At 45.4% G+C, this 22,617-nt stretch overlaps 2 protein-coding genes across 2 annotated transcripts; one reads left to right on the top strand and one right to left on the bottom strand.

Annotated features, from left to right (window-relative positions):
- Positions 1 to 2,041: 2,041 nt before the first annotated feature.
- LOC139660516 (trafficking kinesin-binding protein 1-like) lies at positions 2,042 to 15,948 on the top strand. Its single transcript, XM_071538684.1, has 18 exons — positions 2,042 to 2,231; positions 4,010 to 4,086; positions 4,360 to 4,476; positions 4,909 to 5,022; positions 5,331 to 5,426; positions 5,641 to 5,719; positions 6,068 to 6,198; positions 6,343 to 6,417; positions 7,279 to 7,416; positions 7,521 to 7,597; positions 7,851 to 8,099; positions 8,605 to 8,879; positions 10,533 to 10,651; positions 11,887 to 11,918; positions 12,307 to 12,308; positions 12,611 to 12,716; positions 13,468 to 13,593; positions 13,981 to 15,948. The coding sequence occupies exons 2-18, from the start codon at positions 4,036 to 4,038 to the stop codon at positions 14,642 to 14,644; spliced, it is 2,451 nt and encodes an 816-aa protein (XP_071394785.1). The 5' UTR covers positions 2,042 to 2,231; positions 4,010 to 4,035; the 3' UTR covers positions 14,645 to 15,948.
- Positions 15,949 to 19,479: 3,531 nt separating this feature from the next.
- Positions 19,480 to 21,315, bottom strand: LOC139660526 (cholecystokinin-like). Its single transcript, XM_071538700.1, has 3 exons — positions 21,273 to 21,315; positions 20,947 to 20,970; positions 19,480 to 19,940 (listed from the first exon to the last, which is right to left on the bottom strand). The coding sequence occupies exons 1-3, from the start codon at positions 21,313 to 21,315 to the stop codon at positions 19,747 to 19,749; spliced, it is 261 nt and encodes an 86-aa protein (XP_071394801.1). The 3' UTR covers positions 19,480 to 19,746.
- Positions 21,316 to 22,617: the final 1,302 nt, after the last annotated feature.

The following is a 22,617-nucleotide window of genomic DNA, read 5'->3' as shown; positions in this document are numbered from 1 at the left end:
CTTGTGCTTTGTGGCACAGTGTGGTGTGGTCCTTTCCTACACTCCTCGCTCTCACTCTATAGAAAAATCTAGCAAGCAGCGTGCTGCAATGACGTCCCAAGGTTGTAGTGGCGCTATAGAGAGAACAGAGGCTTCAGTACACCTTTCCCGATTGGTGTGTGTGTGTGTGTGTGTCAGTTATAAATACATATAAATATGTCAGATTTGACAGATGCACTCATCTTTCACCAGGTGTCTGTTTTCTTATGTTAGTATATAAACCACCACCAGCTACACAGCACCCTGTAATGACACACACACACACACTCACACACACACACAGACACACCTCCCCTCTGGCTCTGTTTTTATTCTGTTCCCCCGGCAGCGTCTATGATCCCTAGCTGTTTAATCTGGCTCCTCACACAGAGGTGAATTTCACAATAGAGGACTTGGCCGTGTTCACTACTGTACATCTGCAGTGACACGCTGAGCCCCGCAGAGTCAAGACAGAGCGCTGCAAGGTCGCTACCTATAACCGCTGCTGTTAGTGAGGGAGGTAGAGAGACTGTCCTTCAACAGCACAACCCGGGTTCAGACCCTCTGTAGTTAAACCTGAGGGGGGAAAGAGACAAGAGAATTTCCTGCACTTGGATATATGAACTGTCATTATATTATGTTATTATCAAGATTTGCTCCTGATCATCATCTGCCTTCATATCCATTTCCCAACAGATGAGAAGTGCAGTCAGCAGCAGCACTTAGTTAAAGGCTCTGCAGGGAGAGAGAGTGGGAGGGAAGTCGCTGTCAGGAGTACCTGCCGGCCTCGGTGGAGCTGCAGCTCCAGAGGCCCATGGCCCCCGATTCTCTCCCCCAGTGAGAGGTGAGCCAAGCTGGCCTCCCCGGCCTCCTCCCTGCCCCCGGCCCCGGACCCAGACCCGGACCCCGAGCCCGGCCAGCGCCACATCCAGGAGGAGCAGTATGTGAGCGAGGGCGAGCCCAGCCAGCTCCCCACACACCCGGCGCCACCCGACTGCAGGGACGCCGAGACCATCACAGGTACGCGTGTGTGTGTGTGTGTGTGTGTGTGTGTGTGTGTTAGAGTTTAGTTTAAATGACCTGACACGCATAGAACATGTGGAAAAGTTGTCATCTCTGAGGATTTGTTATTCGGATGATATTAGGAAACCACATTTGGAACGTGTCTTCGCTGTTGGTTGAAAACCTCACATCTCCAAAATGTCAACTTTTCAAAAACTAAGATAAAACTGTAATTTAGAGTCTATCCAAAGTCTATTTTGAAAGGGTTTCATGAGCCCATAAAACAACCATGCAACTGAAGTTAAAACATCACCAAAGTCACCAAAATTGTAGTTACAAGGTTTTCACATGACAACGATCTGGTACTTCCATCTTTAAATCTGATAATGTGTACAGCTTACAATGCATATGTGCACATCTGAACTGATAATGTGAATAGCTAGCGGTACACACCCACTTCAACCTGTAAATCTGTCAGTGAAGACACTGAGTCTTTATTTACTTGATGTATTCTTTTCAATAAGTTTGGTTGTAATTTGCTTTGTTATCTTCAGTACTCTATTACTTGATTTCTTTCTATTTCTTTCTATCTTTCTATTTTCTATTTCTTGATTTATATCTTATCTAAGACCCAATTTCCCGATAGGCATCATTAAAGTTTCATCTACTCTAATCAAATCTGAAAAGGATCATATTTAGGCTTATAAATATCTCCTATTGAAAAGATTATCAAAAGTTTATACCAGGGTTATGGGAACCGTTTAACCTGAATTCTAATGAGATATTTTCATCAGCTTTTATACAAGTATCCTGGCTTTCAGAGTTTTTTAGTGTTCCATGATGGTCTAAATGCTGTTTTTGAGGCTATTCCACACTGTGAAAAATAAATTTCAGGGGGAAACACCAAGGTCTACAATCCACCACTAGGCTGTAGTGTATTAATCTCCCTCACATCCACAGTTCCTCACCTCCCGCCTCCCTCCCTCCCTCCCTCCCTCTCTCTCTCTGGCGCTCAGATGTGTGTAACAGCACTGACCTGCCGGAGTTTGAGATCATCAGTCTTCTGGAGGAGCAGCTGCCGGTGTACCGGTTGCGGGCCGACACCGTCTACGGCTATGACCACGATGACTGGCTGCACACCCCGGTCCTCGCACCGGACACCAGGCTCGACCTGACCACCGAGCAGATCGAGGAGACTCTCAAATACTTCTGTGAGTCTGCTGTAGGGTCTTGTATCTACTTGCATCTGTCCTGTGTGCTAATTTGTTGGCTGTTTGAAATGCCTTCACATTGTGCTGTTACTGTAAATTGTGTGTAAATTGATCAAAACAGTTTACTGTATTGTGTGTGAGTGTTGCGATGAAAATTGTACTGCATGGAACCTATAAAAGTAGGAGGAACTGAGTCACTGTATTAGGGGAAGTCAGATAATTGGTTCCCAGTCTTTTGTTTTCTGTGTGTGTGTGTGTGTGTCAGGGATTTGTAGACGAGCATCACCATGGTAACTGTTGCTGGAGGCAGATAGATGCTCAGTGGCCTTGCAGATAGAGGAAGAGAGAGAGCGAGAGAGAGGAAGCGAGAGAATGAAGGAAAGAAAGGTGGAAAGGAGAGAGGTGTGGGTGTTCTGTCAGCATGTATAAACCGGGAGGAGGGATCCGCTCTGATTGGCTCCCACGGCCATCCTAAATCCTGTCCCGTCCAATCGGAACGCGACTTCAGCCTCCGACTCGGCAGCTACAGAGTTGTTCCAAAACAGACACACACTTTCTCTCTCTCTCTCTGCCTCTCTCTCTCTCTCTCTCCCTCTCTCTCTGCTGTGCATGGCGTGGGTTAGGGCGTCCATGTGGGAGGAGAGTAATTCAGTCTCTGGGCCGGTTGGTTACACAGTAGCCGAGCAGTGGGAGTGAAGAGGGAGGAAGTGAATGGATCAGTGTTGGGACCGGTGAGCGTTTCTGCTTCGCGACTAACCGGAGCGAGAGATGGACAGCAAGAGCAGCAGGATGGAGAGATTAAGGAGGGATGGATGCGAGGTGGACGACTGGTTCTATGAGGAGGGCAAGGATGGTAAAGCGCTTGTGATTTGTCAAAGAGAACAGAAAAGAGGAGAGAGATGTGCTTTAATGTGATTTAAATATGTGATCGCTGTTGTTGCTGGCCAGATTATGGCATTAATATCTGTCTTTAGCTCTGACTTGTGTACATAGTAGACTGAAGTCCTAGCTGACTTTTCCAGCTCAGGATTTCCCCCCTTTTTTGTTGATTATGCTAAAATTTGCATAATGCCTGCAGCGGATTAGAAGTTTCACACAGTAATTATTTTTTTCCCAGGATCTCCAGCAACACAACAAAGTGTGTAAACAGCGTTTTTTAGCTTTTTTTTTTAAACAGTATTCTGTTGAATGGTGTTGCAGTGGAGCTCGTCCCTGGCTTTGTTCTTCTCATTAAGAGGAATTTACTGGGGCTTAGTGACTTTGAACTTGCTCAGTTTTGACATCTCTGCCCTCGAGCGCACACACACACACACACACACACACACACAAATTCCCCTGCTGCACCATAGTTCATCAGCCGGACTGGTCCTGTGTGAGCCAGGGTGGACATTATTTTTTACGTTTTGTTTTCTCCTGAGGAATATTTACTCCATAGATGCTGGTGGGTGAATAAGTAATGCTCACTGGACTACACAGGTTTAACATGGTGTAACCAATAACCCGGCACTGTGCATCATCGATTAGAGCTCTGATGTCAATAACAGCCTCAAGGCCATCGAGACTAACTGCTGCGTGTGCCATGGAAAACAACCAAAGCCCCCCTCTCTTTCACTTCACCCTGCTCTCTCATACACTAACATTATATCACTGGTCATGGAAGTGTTACATCCTAAACATGACCCCGCCATCACCTCTTACTGCGTTACATAATGTGGCTGTGTGTGTGTGCGTGTGTGTGTGTGTGTGTGTGTGTGTTATTTTCCCGGTTCCTCCCACAGTGCTATGTGCAGACAGAGTGGGCCAGATGACGAAGACCTACAATGACATCGATGCTGTCACACGTCTGTTGGAGGAGGTGAGATAATCTATTTCCGTCTATTCTATCAGTGTAATTCAAAGCTGCGGCCAGGCAAAATGTTCTAATCCGGCTAAATCACAAAGTGGGGCTGCAACAGAGAAGAGAGTCCCATCTGCACTAATTGAGATGCAGTAGATTCGCCCTATTTGGCCAAATTAAATTCCGGTGTCTGGTGCAGATGCTGGTGGGAAATCTTCTCCACCCACAGGGAGTGACAAATGAAACAAAGTTACATCCTCTCCTCTCCTCTGCTCTCCTCTCCTCCAATAGAAAGAGAGAGATCTGGAGTTGGCTGCCAGGATCGGCCAATCGCTGCTGAAGAAGAACAGAACTCTGACTGAGCAGAATGACTACCTGGAGGAACAAGTGGGACACATCACAGAGGAGGTGCGTGCCCACACACACACACATACACACACACACACACGTGCACACACAGACGCACAGATCTGCCAAAATATGCCAGTGGGGTTGAGATAATTGCATATTTCCAATGCACATTGACTTGTTTCCAGACTTTTTTAGAATCAAGTGTCATTTTCTTGATACTAGTGGAGTGATTCACCTTATTCTGCCTTGTTTCAAGATATTGACGCTTGTTTGTTTCTTGAATTTTCTTGAAACAAGTGAAGCTGCATTGGAAAAAAGTGCAATGATCTCACCCGACTGGCTTTTGTTTTTTTTACTTGCATTAAGAAAAATACGATTTTAATACCGAATATGAAACTAAATGACACATTGAGATGTACATTTTTTGCACACCACACACATGCATACATACATACACACCAGCAGTGAATGTGATGTGCTGTTTCCCAGGTGGCCCAGCTGCACCATGAGCTGAACCTGAAGGACGAGCTGCTGCAGTTTTACACCAATGCAGCTGAGGAGAGCGAGGACGAGTCCAGCGGCTCCCCAACGTTAGCATCCTTTGTTTTTTTTACTCAATATCACTGCTCCCATCTATAAATACTTTGCCCTCTCTTTTTTACTTTCCCACTTTTAGTTTTGGGAGTGCAGTGTAAGTAATCAATAACAGCCTAAGAGTATTACATACCAGTATAACCTAGATAGAACCTAGATTCTCATACAACTCGAGCACTGCAAAGAATGTCCATCCATCTTAACATAATTTAACCGAGTACTCAGGCTTAAAGTCCAGTGTAAGAGTTGAGGTTCTGACTCTGAGTGACAGATTTTGGGCTGGCTCTGCCTCTCTCTCTCCATTTAGGGGTAAGAAGAGTAAAGTGGAGACTGCTGCAGGAGGCTTTGGGACCGACACGCTCCAGAAGAAACTCAAAGAGCTGGAAGAGGAGAACCTGTCACTCCGCTCAGAGGTATTTACACACACACACACACACACACACACACACACACACATACACACATACACACACCCACACGACGTAGGATACTCTGAGGATACTCTGAGCCAGAGTCCCAGAATCATTTAAAATGCTACGCACAGCACCTTTAATATCTAAATGAAAAAAAAAAAAAACTGAACTGAGGACCAGAACTATTGGTTTTATAATTTGTGTCTATACGCAGGCCAACCATCTGAAGACAGAGACTGAAACCTATGAGGAGAAGGAGCAGCAGCTGGTCAATGACTGTGTTAAGGAACTCAGTAAGCTCTCATCTCTCTCTCTCTTTTAGACTCTGATTTTCTTTGTGTGTGTGGTTTTGATTTCTTGTGTGTTGCTTCTGTTTATAGGGAAGAGGCTGCATGATGTGCCTTTGGGTTGCTTTTTGGATAGATGGTTGCTTTTGCATACCTTGATCTCTATCAACTAAACTAAACTAACTTATAATGAATTGGATTTTAAAATTCCCCTTTGACTCTGTCCTCTCTTCTATTTCATTGTCTACCCGGTGGTTATACTTCTACTTTCCCTTGCTGCTGTAGACTCTCATCTCTCTTCCCTCTGGCTGAACTGACCTCTCTCTCTGTCTGTCCTCTCTCTCTGTGTGTCAGGGTTGTCCAGTCTCCAGATCTCCACCATCGCGGAGGAGCTGGCTCGCAAGACCGAGGATGCCTCCCGACAGCAGGAGGAGATCACACACCTTCTCTCTCAGATAGTAGACCTGCAAAAGAAAGCCAAATCTGTGAGAGCACATGCACAAACACACAGACACAAACAAGTTGTCATTTGTTTAACCTCTGCTTCATAAGCTACAGTCGCTATGTTCTGTTCAATTTGTTAATTAAAATGAGTGTGTGTGTGTGTGTGTGTGTGTGTGTGTGTCCAGTACGCGGTGGAGAATGAGGAACTCTCTCAGCACCTGCTGGCAGCCAAAGACGCCCAGCGGCAGCTTACAGCCGAGGTGACACCCACTCCACCATAATCCCTCGACTGCACATTTCCCTGCTAAGTCTATCAATTCATTCTCCAAATCACACTTTATTCATTGCAAACACATACTGTATATTCCTCACAGCGTTGTCACGATACCAGAATTTTCACTTCAATACCAATGCAAAGTTTTAATATCTAAAAATCTGATACTACTAAGATTCTACGGCAAAAAAAAACAAAAAAAACAATGTGTTAGCACAGCTTTGATGTCAGTTCAGTGAGTAAAATAGTTTTATATTTCCCTCCTGGCGCCAGGTTAGTTTGTTGCCATGTTTTCAATTCTTCTTCTTCTTCTTCTTCTTCTTCTTCTTCTTCTTCTTCTTCTTCTTCTTCTTCTTCTTCTTCTTCTTCTTCCTCACCGGGGTATTATCGCTACCAACTGTTCATTTTGTGTCCTTGGTTTAAGAGTTTATGAGAAAAAGTGATATGAAGCTGAAGTCCTTAATCCTGTTCTGTTCCAAGCCTGTTGTAGCAATCCTTATTCCTCTTTCTTTTTTTTTCTTTTTCTTTTTCTTCTTCTTCTTCTTCTTCTTCTTCTTCTTCTTCTTCTTCTTCTTCTTCTTCTTCTTCTTCGTTTAACAAAATCCAGTCGACTTGCCATCTGTACGTAAACGCCCTATGGAGGTGATCCTGAAATGGAATTTCAGCTTGCAGAACACATTTGGCAAAAGTATTGAAGATTTATAAAATTCAATATTGAATTCAATCATTTGCTACAGTATTGAAGTAGTATTGGAATGTTGGTTGTCGTGACAACGCTAATTCCTCATCAGTCACAATATACAATTCATATGCTTACTATCTGTGGTGTTTCTCTTGGTAATGGCAGCTCCAGGAGTTGGAGGAGAAGTACTTGGAGTGTATAGAGATGCTGCATGAAGCCCAGGAGGAGCTGAAGAACCTGAGGAACAGGAACTTTCCTGCAGGAACCCCCCGACGCTTCCACCCCCTGGGGCTGTACCCCATGGTGAGGGAGAGTGTGTGTGTGTGTGTGTATGTGAGTGTGTGTGCATGTGTCTGTGCACATGTGGGAACATTTCCTAGTCTTCAACATGAATGTGTGTGTTGCAGGATTCTCTGGCAGCTGAGATTGAGGGAACAATGAGGAAGGAGCTGAGCCTGGACGACCCAGAGTGCGAGGAACAGAAGTATGGACTAAGTTTTTCATGCAACTCCCAAATTCTCTGATCTACTTTACAAACTCTATATTGTATATTTTCAGTGTCTTGCATAAACCTCATTCCCAAAAAGTCAAAGAGATGTTTGCAAAACTAAAAATGCAATCTGGTTTTGAAACACTGGAGGAAAATTAAAGAAAAAGAAGTAAGAATAGGTTTTTGCCCAACACTAACTATATACTGTCTATCAATGGAACACAATTTTGTGTCCGGGTGTGTGCAGGACCCACCGCAAGCGTGTGTTCCAGACGGTCAAGAACATCAATCAGACGGCCCGGCAGCGCTCGCTGACCCCGTCCAACTCCAACATCCCGGGCTCCAACCAGTCTCTGTCGTCTCGTACGTCGCCCCAGTCCAGCGGCTTGGCCACGCCCTGCTCCGGCCTGTATGACGGCAACTTCAGCGGAGACAACGTTGCCCTTGACAACCGGACCCAGAGCATCCTGATGGAGACGGCATGCAATCAGGATAAGTGAGGAAGGCCACGATCAATAAGACCAAACTGGAGAGAAGAGTTTTAAATAGGGATTGAAGATAGTTTTTACACAGTTGTGTGAGGCTTGAGCAAAGTCAGTTTGTATGACATGTACTTGAAAAAACTTGTATGAAAGGGTGTGAAAATGCATCAAAAGATAAACAAACTGAAAAAATGACACTAAAAATAAAAAAATAGCTTGGTATCAACAGTATTTACATGCTGTAACTAATGCAAGTAAAGAGGATACATGACCACTATAAGTTACATCACAGTGTACAGCATGTTTCCTACATAGATACACAATGAAACGGGTAGCGCACATTCATTTTAGAATAAATAGGAATAGTAACTTTTCCACATATACATAGAAAGGCCCCAGATCTTACCAAATATACCAGATGAACTCCTAATGGTATATAACGGTATATTAAACAGTATATCAATTTTTCTCAAGATTTTTCCCCTTTTTGTTTTTGTCTCATCTCTGCTCTGGCAGCAGCGCAGATGGCCGTGAGAAGAAGGCCGGCGGGGCCGAGGACCTCCGGCTGGCCCTGCGCCGCCTGTCTCTGCGCCGGCAGAACAACCTGAGCGAGCGCCGCTTCTTCGAGGAGGAGCGGGAGCGGAGGCGGGGGGGGCACGGGGGGCTCCTAGACAGCCTGGGGGGCGGCGGCCTGACCCCGTCCGACAGCATCATGTCCCTGGGGAGCCTCCACCTGTGGGCCTCCAGAGGGCCCTACCTCCCTGACAAGCTCCAGATCGTCAAGCCGCTGGAAGGTGAGGAGGCGAGGGAGCGCGGGGCGAAGAAGGGGAGCAAGCGGGGCCGGGGGGCGGCGGAGGGGGAGAGGAGGAGGGAGAGCCGGCACGGGCGGACGCTGGAGGGGGAGAGGGAGAGAGGGTGGGGCTGGGTGAGGAAGACCGGCACCGGGGTCGAGAGGGAGAGAGGGAGGAGGGGGGCCAGGGACCGGGCCGGCAGCAGGAAGATGAAGGGAGGCAGGGAGAGGAAGGACAGGCCTCTGTCGCTCATGCTCTTCAACTCGTTCTGGTCTCTCATGCACCATCACAAGTCGGGCGGTTTCGCGTCTCCACGCGCCTATTACAAAGACACACAGCCTAGAGGTTGGTTGTAGACACCCACTCACACACGGCGTGACTGAAGGAGGGATGAAAGAGGGGATGACATCCTTTTTGTTGGCAGAAATTATGACATGCATCAGGGCAAAATTGAGAAAAAGTGATGTTTGACCTCTTCAGCATCTTCCTTGTGAAATTTGAACATAGATACTTAACCTCTCTGTGGGGCATGGGAAAAGATAATTTCCCTATGGAGATCAATAAGTATCACATTATTACATTAGGATGTATGATCCAGTATTAAGGTTACTGCTGTATGGGTATTGTTTGCCTGTGCTGCCCTCTGCTGGTGATAATCAGTACTGCATTTGACAGCATTCCTATTCACTGTTGTGTTTTATCTTTGTCAGCATTACTCTCCATGATATAGACATCCTCCTATTACCTCTATTCATGTTCAGCATCAGCAACACATTATATACATGTGCTTATTTGTATTTCCACCTTCTCATTTCTTCTATATTCTGTCTTTTCTGTCTGTATTTCTTTACATTTGGCTGTCCCCTCCTGTTTTTTTTATGTGATTTTTATTTGTTCACTTCTGTTAATGCTTACTATCTCTATTTCAGTTCAGTGTGGCTTACCAATAAAAACCTTTGCTCATTCTAATTTCTCCTCCATTTCTTTTCATTTTCACGTTCTTCTTCTGCTTGCTTGTCACCTTCCAGTATCACTCTGTGGGTTTTCTTGTCACCTCCGTTCATCCTGATCACTAAAGGTCATTCTATATTCTGTCTCTCCACTTGTTCTTCATGGTTGTGTTTATTAGATAGACATTACAAATTAGTTAATAGTATCAAAGGCATACTTTGAATGGTTATTTTTCATACACTTGCCACATAACCTGCTGTCTGTAAGCCCTACAATATGAGGTCATGTTGTCCCTGTACCATATATGCTAGCATGTAGCCTATCTACGTCACTGCATTAGGTGTCAATATACTCTGCACCAATGTCACAAATTCCTACATATTTATTGCATTCGATGAATAACATAATTTGGATTCTGATTCTCTTTCACATTGTGAGTTAAAAAAGTTATTAAATAGCTTGTTAGCATTCCTAACTGAAACCATAAGTCACAGCTAGCTAGCTTACTGCTAACTGTCAGTGAGGAACAACCTCTTTCAGGGAAACTAAAAAAAACAAATGTATGAAGTGTCTGGTGATGAAAAAATAACCAGCTAAAATTCAAAATATCAAAGTATTCCTTCATGCGATATTCATCATATTTGTGTGTATCTGAAGGTATTGCTAGTCAAGTACATAGCAGCTGTATTGGTTTGTTTCCCCCAGGCTCTGCCACCCTGCACCACTGGCAGCAGTTAGCCCAGCCTCACCTGGGCGTGATCCTCGATGCCAGGCCAGGAGTCGTGCCAAAGGGCTACAGACCCTTGGAACTAGAGCTGGAGCAGGTGTGTGTGTGTGTGTGTGTGTGTGTGTGTGTGTGTGATTGCTCAGTTAATGTCTACAAAATACAGTATGTGTGTGCTCATGCACGTGCATCTCTGCTGATGTCTGTATGATGTGTTGGGTTCATTACTCAAAACAAGTAATATATTACTAATTTATCGTTAGTCATTGCAAAAATAATGTTATTATTTACTCCCTGGCAGCAGTAATCCATTGCGCTACTCATTACTTTTCCATTACACCCCCAGAATTGGGGGTTGCATCCTCTTTTACCTTCAAAAATCAGGAGTTCTCCTATGAATGACCAGGGAAACCAAAGAGCATTGATGTACAATGTTCTAGTCATCTTTTTCCTCAATAAAATCAAAGTAGTGAGAGCAGAACCTCTACTTTTCTGCCATTTCTCATTTAAGCTAGCTTGATGTGAGAGGACAATGATTAGGGAGATGGGATATAGGTTGGGGTTAGAGTGGGGTTTTTAATATTATTTTTGGCCATGGGAATATTATTACTGGGATTTCATTAATAATAATAATTGATTACAATTTATATAGCGCTTTTCTAGGTACTCAAAGTGCTTCACATATCGGGGGGGGGGGGGACTCAACTCATCCACCACCGATGTGTAGCACCCACCTGGGTGATGCACAGCAGCCAGTTTGCGCCAGAACGCTCACCACACATCAGCTATCACAGTGGAGAGTAGAGGACTGAAAGAGCCAATTAGGTAACGAGGGATGATTAGGTGGCCATGATGGAGGGCCTGTTTTGGGGAATTTAGCCAGGGCACCGGGGTTACACCCCTACTCTCGCGATGAGTGCCGGTGGGATTTTATTGACCACAGAGTCAGGACCTCGGTTTAACGTCTCATCCGAAGGACGGTGTTCACTCACAGGACAGAGTCCCTGTCTCTGCCCTGGGGCATTGGGGATATTATTCATGAGACCAGAGGGAAGAGCACCTCCTACTGGTCCTCCAACACCACTTCCAGCACCAGGTGGTCTCCCATCCAAGGACTAACCACAGCCAAACCTGCTTAGCTTCCCAGGCAAGCTAGCAATGTAATGCAGGAGCTATGGTGCTAATAATGCATGAAGCACTACTGGGAAAAATACTAATATTTCTGTAATGCATTACCAGCCAACACTTATGAGTGGTCACCATAGATGTGTGTGTCTGTGCATGTGTAATGCCCTGGACTCCATGCTCCCTGTGCCACTCCTGCCGTGTCTGCAGGTGTATCCATGGGGCGGCTTCGAGGAGGATGAGCCGGGGGAGCAGTACTTCCAGAGCCTGCCCACCTCCTCGGCCTCCGCCTCCCCGGCCGTGCCCCCCGCCCCCGCCGCCGCAGACCCTAACCCTGGGCAGCCCCCGCCCAGCTTCGTCCCGCCCTCCCCCCCCACGCCGTCCGCTTCGCCACATCTCAGCAACACCGACGCCCTGGGTGAGTCAGAGCCGCTGTGGAAGCAGAAATAATCTCATTGGTTGAGGTAAACCTCAGTGGGCGGAGCCAAAGAATCTCAGCCCAGTGAAAAGGGCAAGGGATAGGAGAGGAGGAAGCTAATATCATGAAGCCTAGCTACTAAGTGAAAAAATGTTAATACTTTATTTGGATAGTCCAGTGTTGATACTCAACTATCAGGTGACAAAAAGAAGAAGTTCAAAGTGTCACTTGCCTATTTGCAGCATCTCTACAGACTATGTAACCTAAACCCTGAACCTTAGTCTAACCCCTGACCCCCACTCATTGCCATTTATATACAGAATATGCTGTATATTTTAATATTTTGACCAGTCTTTGCCACTGAATTTAGCCAGTTATCTAACTTGCACTGTTTTGTATAACTAAAAGTCTTGAAACCTCCTGCAATTCACCATGGAGCTTTAATGACTGGTTGTGTGTGTGTGTGTGTGTGTGTGTGTGTGTGTGTGTGTGTCTTTGTGTTTGTGTGATTTCCAGCTGCGTACTACCCAGGTAAATGCATGGCCCACACCAGCTCCACTTACACCTTCACGACCTGCCGGATCCTCCACCCAACCGATGAGCAGACCCGGGTCACGCCCAGGTAAGCAACATAACTGATCTGCTGCTGGTGGAGAACTGACTATCACAGTCCAGTTTTCAATGGGCCTCAAAGTTTCTCCAAGTTTTCTCATTGTTGTTCCAGAGTTCATTCATAATCAGCGTTCTGTAAAGCTTAACTTGTTTTGCTTAAAGCAGCCATATTAACTCCATGCATCTTGTGACAAAATTCTAATGAAAAAAATCTTTTTTTGTTACAACTGTCTGTTACCCATAGAGATGCACATCTACTTCACACTTGAATGATGCAGGCTTTTCACGGTAAAAGCTACTGAAATTAGCTTTTGATAATAGTTTAATCTATTGCAATAATACGTTAATTGCAACCTTGAACAAAGATGCAACTGAAATGTGTGATGCGGCTTAGTGTGCTTATGCGATGCTTTGAGAAGCCTACAGTGTGCTAAATGCTCACTCAGTCAGATTTTGGCCACATCTCAGGGGACAAATTAGACCAAAGCAGCAGTCTGTGAGGTGGGATGGCATCCAAGCAACAACATTCAGTCAACTGTCTGCTAGACCAAGTGGGAGGGTGCTAAATAATGAATGCGTGCGCTGATAGCTTCAAGAGACAATAACACTTGTGCACATCAGACTCCTTCTGAGCTAAGAAAGCATTAATGAACGATGAGTTATCCTGAAAGTGCAAGTGTTTAAGTTCAGATCGGTAAGAGGGATCAATGAGAAGGAGCGTCTTTTCACCGTTTGCTGTTTCTCTTCTTGTTTCCCTCCAGTCTGAACCCAGGCCCAGCGACTTCTTCCTGTGTGATGACCAGCACTCTGTTGTCCACCCCTGCCGCCACGCCCTGCACCCCCCGCCGGCTCAGCCTCAGGCCCTCCGAATCCTCGACCAACCTCAGGCACGCCAGCAAATTTATGATATATTCTATGAAATATTTTACTTGCAGCTGGTGAAGTTTGTTGAACATGTTACTGTTTCACTGCAAAAAATGTCTATCCTAACAAGTCACGCATCTCATATTTAGTTAATATCCTGAAAACAAGTAAAAAAAATCTGCCAATGGGGTGAGATCATTTTCCGATAAAGTTTCACTTGTTTCAGGAATCAAGCATCGATACTTGGACAAAGGCAGAAGGAAGCAGATCACCCCACTTGTATCACGACTCAAATATAGATGAAATAACTTGTTAAGATGGATATTGTTTGTAGTTTTACAAGCCAACATGATGTAATTGACTTCCATTTCCCATGCCTGATCACTGATTTGTCCTGTTTTCTGGTGCAGAGATGCAACGCGCACCACCAGCACCTCCCTGGGCTTAGTGCGCCTCCTCCAGGAGCGAGGGATCTCAGCAGCCATGTATCACCAGAGCCAGGGCCTGGAGCACGGTCAGGGCAGCGGAGGGGTCTTGTTCAGCACCTCCATCGCCCCTCAGCGAGCCCCCCACCCCGACCCCATGCGCCCATCCACCCCTCCCAACTCCCCCACGGGGCAGGGAGGCTCGGCCGCGCCGCCCGGCGGGAGCGCGGACGGCACCGCGGGCTTCGACTTCAAGAGCCCCTCCTACGACAACTTCCTGGCCTCCAAGCCCGCTCGCTCCATCCTGAAGGAGGTGACAAGGGGTCTGCGGGGCAGGCAGAGGGCGCGGGACTGCGAGAGCCAGACGGACGTCAGCGTGACCGTCCACAACCTCAACCTGGTGGACAAGGTGAAGCGGTTGGGCGTGGCCGGAGCTCCGGGGGGCAGAGCCGTGAGTCCCGGCCCCATGCTGGGGCCTCTGGGCGGGCTGCGGAGATCCGGCTCCCCTTTCGGGACCGACGGAATAAGGAGGAACAGGAGTTATCCCGCCATGGTAGGGGCCAGTATGGCTATGAAAGGCCCGGGGCCCCAGGAGGAGTCGGAACTCCTGCTGGCCACCAGACTGCCCAAGCAGACCAGCCTCAAGTAGGAGGCGGCTGGGGCCAAGGACCGGCTGTTGAACAGCCAGCTGGAGCCAACAAACACTGACTGACACCGTTCATACTGTATGACTGCAACAGTCCTCACCATAAGCACTATTGAACAGTTACCCTGCTGCGGTCCCACACTGACACTACACAGCCTCTAGTGCCCCTCTGGCACTCTAGGTGGCTACTCCTGCTTGTATTAAAAGCAATTGAAAAGCATCTTGAGCATACCGAGATGCCAGTCTGGTAAGATCCAAACGTTATGCAGTCAGCGCTGCTGGCATCTCCCCCTCTCAATTCGGATCCCTGCACTGGAGACTAACTCTGCTGGTTAGATGTAGTACTCACACTCTTGTCTTTCTGAAACAAATACACCAAATAAATGCACACGAAAGCCCACACACATACAGACGCACACTCTATCAAATTTGCCATCGCACTAGTTGACGACTTGTAGTTGCTGTAGCACTTGAACATGCCTTTCTTCTTTGCTAGTATGGGATTAAGAAGTAAATCTTGAGCTCCATGTTTTATATATGATTAAGAATTTACACCAAATACATGAGAATATATCATCCTTTATCTCTCTCTCTCTTTGTCTCTCAATCTGACTCTATATCACTCATTCTCTCCCTTGCCTCCTTTCTAAATCCCTCCTAAAGTAATTTAGGTGTGAGTCCACAAGTCACTTTCAAGAAATCATTTAACTGATTTTCTGTCAGTATTAAAGATGCTTTGGTTTAGTTTCCTAATTGGCCATTAGACAGGGAAGTTGATGGTGCTTCCATTGAGCCGGGCAGATCGATACTCTGAAGCCGCAGCTTACAGAGGGGCTGGACAGTGGAGAGGGATGAGTGAAGTGATCGTGGTTAATCAGCCGTTGTGGTCGGAAGCTTTCCCGGTATTTTCCTTGTGGTTTCGTCTGTGAAATGAAGCAATATAGTGCCTCAACAATCTGTGTTTTGCTGTGTTGATAATGTATGTCCTTCATGCATTGGAGTGGGGTGTGAAAAGGCTGAGCTTGTCTCGGTTACAGGAGCTGTCGAACCCATTTGTTGCACTTGTTATGTGTTTATTTATTTAAAAAAATCTTATCCTGTATTTAAAACTATTTTTCATAAAGGTTATTATGCGTTATCTCACATGCAATCACTGTATATAAGACTGTTCATTGCCACTGAAATGTCAGGAATGACACCCTCAGAAATAAATTCACTTCAGACAGATTATGTGTAGTTCATATCCAGTAACCAGACATCATTGTAATAATTGAGGTGAGCATGCAATCAGGGTAACATTTTCTTTTTCCAAATAAAAATTCATGAAACAGTGGATTAAAATGTTGTTTTTTTCCCAGTGTAAACATATCTTAATCAAGACTGTCTGAGGCAATTATGAAAAAGGAAAGGGAGATGATTAGTTCCCCTCCTCCAGCAGATGGTGCTCACGAATAACTCAGCACAGGAAATTATTAGTATGTGAAGTGCATTGTGTGTGTCGTTCCCTCTCGGTCTGTCCACATAGGCACAGTCATTACCCATTATCCGCTATCCGCCTGTATCTCAGAGGGATATGATGAGAGCTGCTTATTAAACTGCTATTAGCCTCTGTGTGATTGACAGCTGGGCTCCATCTCATCACCGGCCCCAATAACCCCAAAATGTCACTGCGGCAACGAATGGGTATAATTTATTAGAAATTAATGCTGCCTTTCAGATGTCACTGGTGTCTTTCACCGTGGGCATTTGTCCCTTTTTGAGTCACATTTCGCTAATCTCATTTATCATGGGATCAAATCAACCTCCTCCTGAGCGATGAGAGGAAATCCACCCTAAAATAGAATAATCTAAACTCTTTCCCAAGGCTGGAAAGCAGTGAGCTAAGCTGCTAATCTCTGATATCAAGAGACACCGAGGAACCTGGAGCCACTCGCCTGATAACGAGCTGGAAGCCGACTTCATGGACTGTTTGCTGGAGATTTTACATCCGGACGAGCTTCATTTCATCGCAGTGCTAAATAGGTATAACTGGAAAATGTGCCCATACCCCCATAAAATAACCCTGAACACAGTCGCTCTGCCCACAAAGCCAGTCTCCCAGTCATGATTAATGGAGCGGCTCCACAATTTGTTTTTTTTTTATGACACTGCCAAGATATTCTTGGCTCTCTTGTTTCTTGCTTTGGAAGGTGCTGTTTCTCCCTATTAGCAAAGCAACACTGAACTGTCCACATTCACATACAGGATTTTGATGGGTTTCAAAAATTTTGTTATGAATGTTATGTTTGCTTCATCACCATTTTGGTTATTTTCAGGTATTTTTAATGTGTAGCGAGTCCCTTGGAATGATGGAAAGCAGGGAGGAGAGAGAGAAAGATGTCCTTTAAATTGTATTTTGATTGATTTGATTATTTTGAACCACTCCTGTCACATGGTCATGTTTGCTAAGTTTATATTTCATGACGTTGAAATTATAGTTCTATATGTTAATTATAGTTCTAATTTAAGTTCTATATGTGTGGAGTGCAGTTGTGAGATACTGAGCATTAAATATCTATATAATGAATCTATTGGTAACTTAATTGTGATAAAAAAAAAAAAAAAAGTAAGCTGCAGGCTTGTATACAGCCTACAGATTTGTTATTTTTACTTTGGCAATGAGCACTTAATTGTTTTTAATGCCAATAAAACACCTTTGAAAGGAGCTGAATTGGACTGAGAGAAAGGAAGAGCTGGAGACAGAAAGAGAGAGGATGAAATGCAGGATGTCAAGCCAATTTTACAGAAGAACCAGGAGGAGCTTCGCAAACACGGCACCATCTGCTCAACACTGTTGCTGCATTTTCACCATAGACACACTCTTGGAGCTCATGTTCTTTTCATGACTGTGTGGCTTTGCCCATTAGTACACAAAACCAGAGCACTTATGCATCTATGAGTTCTATCAAATCGCTCATTGCATGTAAGACGTCGTGCTTGTAATGAGTGAGTTGGATCCCTCCTGGGCCTGTGATTGGACGGGCATCCACATCCACACACACATACACACACACACACACATCTGCATGCACAAACACACGGTGGAGACATTTATGTGAAGTCTTTAACTCTGAAGTCTCTCTGTGTGAGGAAACCCTCCTTGAACAGAAGTTTGGGTCGTTTCACAAACCCCCTTTCTGAATCTCAACTCTCTGTGCGTTTGTGATTCAAGTGTGACCCGGGTCCAAGTCAGTGACTTCAATACCCAAGGCGCACACACACACACACACACACACACACACACACACACACACACACTCACAAACACAGGGAACACTCTCTTTCCCCCCAAGGCCTCCATAACCACTTCTCTGAATAATTCACCGAGCCTACTTTGTTCATCGATCTCTCTTTCCATCTCTCACTCACAAAGGCACATCTTTCACTTAACACATGGGACCAGCAGCAGCATAATGGACTGCTTCATCCCAATTCACCCCCGCTGCAGGATTTCAACATATGGAACTCTTTCCCTTAGAAATAATCCCTGACAGGTTGAAGTAGCCTTCCACAATCGGTGGTTTTTATTGAAATCGCTGCTTTCAGGATGATTTTTATGATGATAATGAAAAGCAGCGTGGAACGTCAATAAAGTGAGTTTCCATGACAAATATCAACATCACCTCCCTTCCACTGAATTATGCAAAACGATGCTCAAACAGCCTTAAATGCCTTAAATTTTCTTCACAACACCATAACACATCGTCTAGACCGCTGAGCTCTCAGCGACCTGTCAGTCATCTTTGTTGCCAAGCCGAAAGCAATTATCCTGATTTATTTTGAGTCCGCTTTAATAATTCAATCGATATAAGTTTGTCCAAGTGCTCCGAGCCATTTTCGGTGTTTCAGTACAGAAGTTACAGCTGATGATGTTCTCGCCGCGCTTTTGAAGATATTTCCCAGCATCCCCTGCTCTCTGAAGGATGTGTGTGGCTGCAAACTGACCCTCTTTCCAGATTCACACATTGCTCTCTTTAGGTTTATTCACTTAAGCTCGTTACCCATAATCCACTATGGTCTGTTTCTTACTTCTTACATGCATGTTCTTTGCATCCTCTCATCATCTCGCATCAGGCGTGATTGGGATTGTGAGTGTTTGGGAATCCTTGGATTGTGTGATTGTGATATTATGAGAAATGCATTCTCTGTATGCGTCGGATTACGCAATATGCACGCATATAACCCACTTCTGTTCATTCATACTCGAAAAGCAGAGGGGCGGCTGTCATGACGCTGTGTTTTTCATTTCAGTAAATCAAAACTGACAGAGGAGTGACAGGAAAAAACAAGCGAATGACAGTTGGTCGATTCTTTACGCCTGGATCCATAGCCGGGTCGAGGTCCCGTCTTCCCTCTTGTGTTCATGCTGATATGCACAAAGCACATATTTGACATTGCTAAATAGAATTCTTTGTCAAATATGGAACGCTGCGGCACAATACCAAGCATGCGTTAATAGCCTTTACCATTAATACGACCCTCGTCCCTCTGTAAGCCTTCTGAGGGAATAAATCATCACCAAAATGGGTGTGAGAGCAGCAGTGTGTGCTTATCCGTGCATGATGGGTATCTCTCTGTTTTGTGATGCAATAATACGTCTATTATCCTCTTGGTAATACTTCTCCATAATAATCCGAGATTACAGCATGTTGCGCCAGAAATTAGGTTTCTTTTTTGACACGTGTTCTAAACATGGATTTAAGGTGGCATGCGTTGCGTTTGAAGAAATCTTCCGCAGAGGATCATATTTTCAATCTTTATTCAGTCAAGTTAGTCTCAACAGACCCTGACACCAACCCAATCCTTTCCACTCAAAATGATAAGAGAAAACCAGAGAAACCAGAAAAAAACAAACAAACAAACAAACCAATGGACAGTGAGAGCTTTTCTGCAAAATTTGGCATATGTATATTGCATTATTTTAGTTTTACAAACAAATGTACAACAAATACATCATAAATAGACTCTTATTGTGATACGGTGAGGAGCCAGCTTGCGTGTTTATTTCATTTTTTTTCTTTTTCTCGTTGTGCTCGTACGGAGGGCGATGAGCCGCGGCGGCCTCTTTACGAGGAGTACTCGTATTCCTCTGCGCTGCGGCGGCCGAAATCCATCCACCCCAAGTAGTCCCGGTCTTTTATCCGATGGTTGGCGTTCAGTCCGCTGGCTCTGCTGTTCACCGTCGAGTTTCTGCGCACAGAACCTGGGAGGAGAGAGAGGAGACGGAGTGGGTCGGTGGGGTGGAAGCGGAGACGGGAGTGAAAGAGAGAGTGGGCGGAGGAGAAACCGGAGCACGAGGGAAATTAGCATTCTTCCCTCCGGCTCTCCGAAAGAGGGACGGTGTCAGAGGAGCATAAGAGAGGTTGAAAGCCTCCAAGCCTCTGGAGCACACCGGACTGTGGGCTGTTGCTGCAGAGGCACAGCTAGAGGAAAGTGGTTTGAAACACCAAAACTGGAAAATTGGAAGCAAGGAGGCCAAGTAAGAACTGTCCTTTTGCAGTGGGGTTGAAAGCTAAAGCCAATTACAGGTGTGATAATACAGTGAAAGTGACTGAGAAAGTTAATCACTGAGAAAATTCATGAAGGGTTTCATTAATTGGTGTAAAACATCATAGGTTAATTGGACATATCTCAGTGGTATCACTTCAAGAAATGTAAGATTTAGCTTGAAAAGTGCAAAAAAGGGGGATGGCAGTTGGTGAGTGAGCAAATAAATTCTTGTACTGTCTTTGCATGGGATCACATCTGATACAAACTGGGCTGTTACAAAACCCAGAAGCTGACTTTATTTTCTCCTCTGTACAAACTTATTTTTTGGTGAGTGATACTTTTAATATCAAAGATCTCCTCGGTTCTGCAGCCCTGTGGTTAGATGATCTGCCGTGAGGTTGAGGTTTGGTGATTGAAATCGCAATCTTCGCTCTCTTTATGAAGGCAGGCGCCATTGTAAAAATGCCCAGAGAAAAAGGCACGGTGTTGTTCACGCCCTCCAGGAGAAAAATAATTTGCAATATACTGTATAAGACATTTGGTGAAAGTTTGGCTGCTGCTACTTTTGGGGTTTCAGAAGTGCCTCGGTGTAGATTTGATGCTGTGATTTTGTGTGGTTGAATTCTCTCTCTCTGTCTCTCTCTCTCTCTCACGCACACACACACCTTCCAATCCACCCATCCACCCACCAAAACACACACACACACACATACACACGCCAGTATGCTCACACACATGCTGTCAGAATAAAGGGGTCGTTCCAACAACAGATGGACTTGAGAGTGACAACGTGCTATTTGCTCACCATTTAATTAGCCTCCCTCTGTGTGTGAGTACATGCATGTATGTATGTATGTATGTGTGTGTGTGTGTGTGTGTGTGTGTATGTGTGTGTGTGTGCTTGGAATGGACATCTCAGCCTTGTTCCCCCCCCCCCCCCCACACACACACACACACACTTTGACCTCCCATCTTGTAGGACTTCGCTGAGGCTCGCCTGCTCTTCCGCACGACTGCGTCTGGATTGCGATCAGTTTGGTAATCAATTGAGCGCTCATAGAAGATGCTCTTTTCACTCCGCCCACAACCTCCTACGCAACACACACACACGCAACACACACACACACACACACACACACACACATAAACACAGTGTTTCGAGTCCCTGGTGTGATGAGAAGATTGGCTGCAGCAGGCTTGACAACAACACCTCCCACATCGAAACATGCAACTGAACACCGAGCGCCTCACACACACACACACACACACACCGTTGACACACACTTAAACACACACATGAACATACACCCCAATAGCTTACATACTAATTTGACCCAGGACATTTCATAGGCATCAGTGTCTGAATGAATGATTTCTGAACCTGCATTGGCTTTCCCTATTTAGCTTGAATATGTAAATGTGACAATAATCCTGAGGGCTTGACATTGCGTGCATGTTTGTGTGTGAATGTGTGTGTGTGTGTGTGAGGTGGCACAAAATAGACTCAAAGAAATCACACATCCGCTTGCAACACATAACAAGCACTTCGGTGTTTCCTCAACTATTTTCTCTCCCCGCCGAGAGAAAGGGAGAGGTGAGAATAACCCGTTTTGACATTTCAATCGCTTCCCGTCGAGGCGGGAAACTTTTCTCCGGGACATTTTAGCATCTGTTCGCAACCTTTTGATCCCGTTTTGAGACGTCTTGTCTGGCTGTCAGCTGTGTGTGTGTTCGCCGTCGAAAACGTCAGGCGGGAAGTGTCGTTTTGTTCTTTTTTTGGAGTGTATGTTATTGTGAAGGGGTGTTCATAATGTGTGTGTGTGTGTGTGTGTGTGGACCTGTAGGTGGGGGGGGGAGAGTTTCGATGTCTGGAAGCCAAAGCAGACGATTTCAGACGGTTGACAGCGCGTGTGTGTCTGTGTGTCTGTGTGTCTGTGTGTGTGTGTGTGTGTGTGTGTGCGTGCGCTCTGATATTCACCCGTCCTGTCACACCGCCAGAGAGATCGCGGCGCCGAACATGAGGAACTAAGACCGGGCCGAGGGCTCGTTTTCTCAGCCAAGCGGAGAAAATCAAGTGATTGGGAGTCAAGACCAGAGAGAGAGAAAGAGAGGGGAAGGGGAGAATGGCCGGAAGACCGCACACTCTTAATAACCACAAGAGCTCTTCGGAGCCACTAATTCATTTTACTTAGTTAGCCTGTGCACTGATTCCAGTAATAAGCCAGATCCAGGGGGAAGAGAATAGCAGGGAAAAGCACTTGTGTTTGAAAATGCACTTATATGGCCAGATGTTTAACTCTTTACATACACAAACACACACACACACACACACACACACACACACATACATTCTCCTTCATGACTGTGGCTAGAGTGAGGATTATGTATTATGTATTATCTCGCATAGCAACACACCCACCTAAACACACACAAACCTACACACAAAC

Source organism: Centroberyx affinis, unplaced genomic scaffold (assembly GCF_046629955.1).
Source record: "Centroberyx affinis isolate AG114_WGS23_722 - 3 ecotype Tasmania unplaced genomic scaffold, CSIRO-AGI_Caff_v1 ptg003327l_1, whole genome shotgun sequence".
In the NCBI taxonomy this organism is placed as follows: domain Eukaryota; kingdom Metazoa; phylum Chordata; class Actinopteri; order Beryciformes; family Berycidae; genus Centroberyx; species Centroberyx affinis.
The sequence above is the reverse complement of the archived record's forward strand: the minus strand, read 5'-3'. Positions and strand labels throughout refer to the sequence as shown.

Coding starts and splice junctions, on each gene's coding strand:
- LOC139660526 (XM_071538700.1), bottom strand. CDS start 21,315: ATGTGTGTGTGTGTGTGTGTGTGTGTGTGTGTTGCGTGTGTGT. Junction 20,971..21,272: donor TGTGTGTGTTGCGTGTGTGT/GTGTTGCGTAGG, acceptor TTAAATGGTGAG/CAAATAGCACGTTGTCACTC. Junction 19,941..20,946: donor TAGCACGTTGTCACTCTCAA/GTCCATCTGTTG, acceptor ACTCTCTCTTTC/ACTCCCGTCTCCGCTTCCAC.
- LOC139660516 (XM_071538684.1), top strand. CDS start 4,036: ATGACGAAGACCTACAATGACATCGATGCTGTCACACGTCTGTTGGAG. Junction 4,477..4,908: donor TGGGACACATCACAGAGGAG/GTGCGTGCCCAC, acceptor GCTGTTTCCCAG/GTGGCCCAGCTGCACCATGA. Junction 5,427..5,640: donor ACCTGTCACTCCGCTCAGAG/GTATTTACACAC, acceptor GTCTATACGCAG/GCCAACCATCTGAAGACAGA.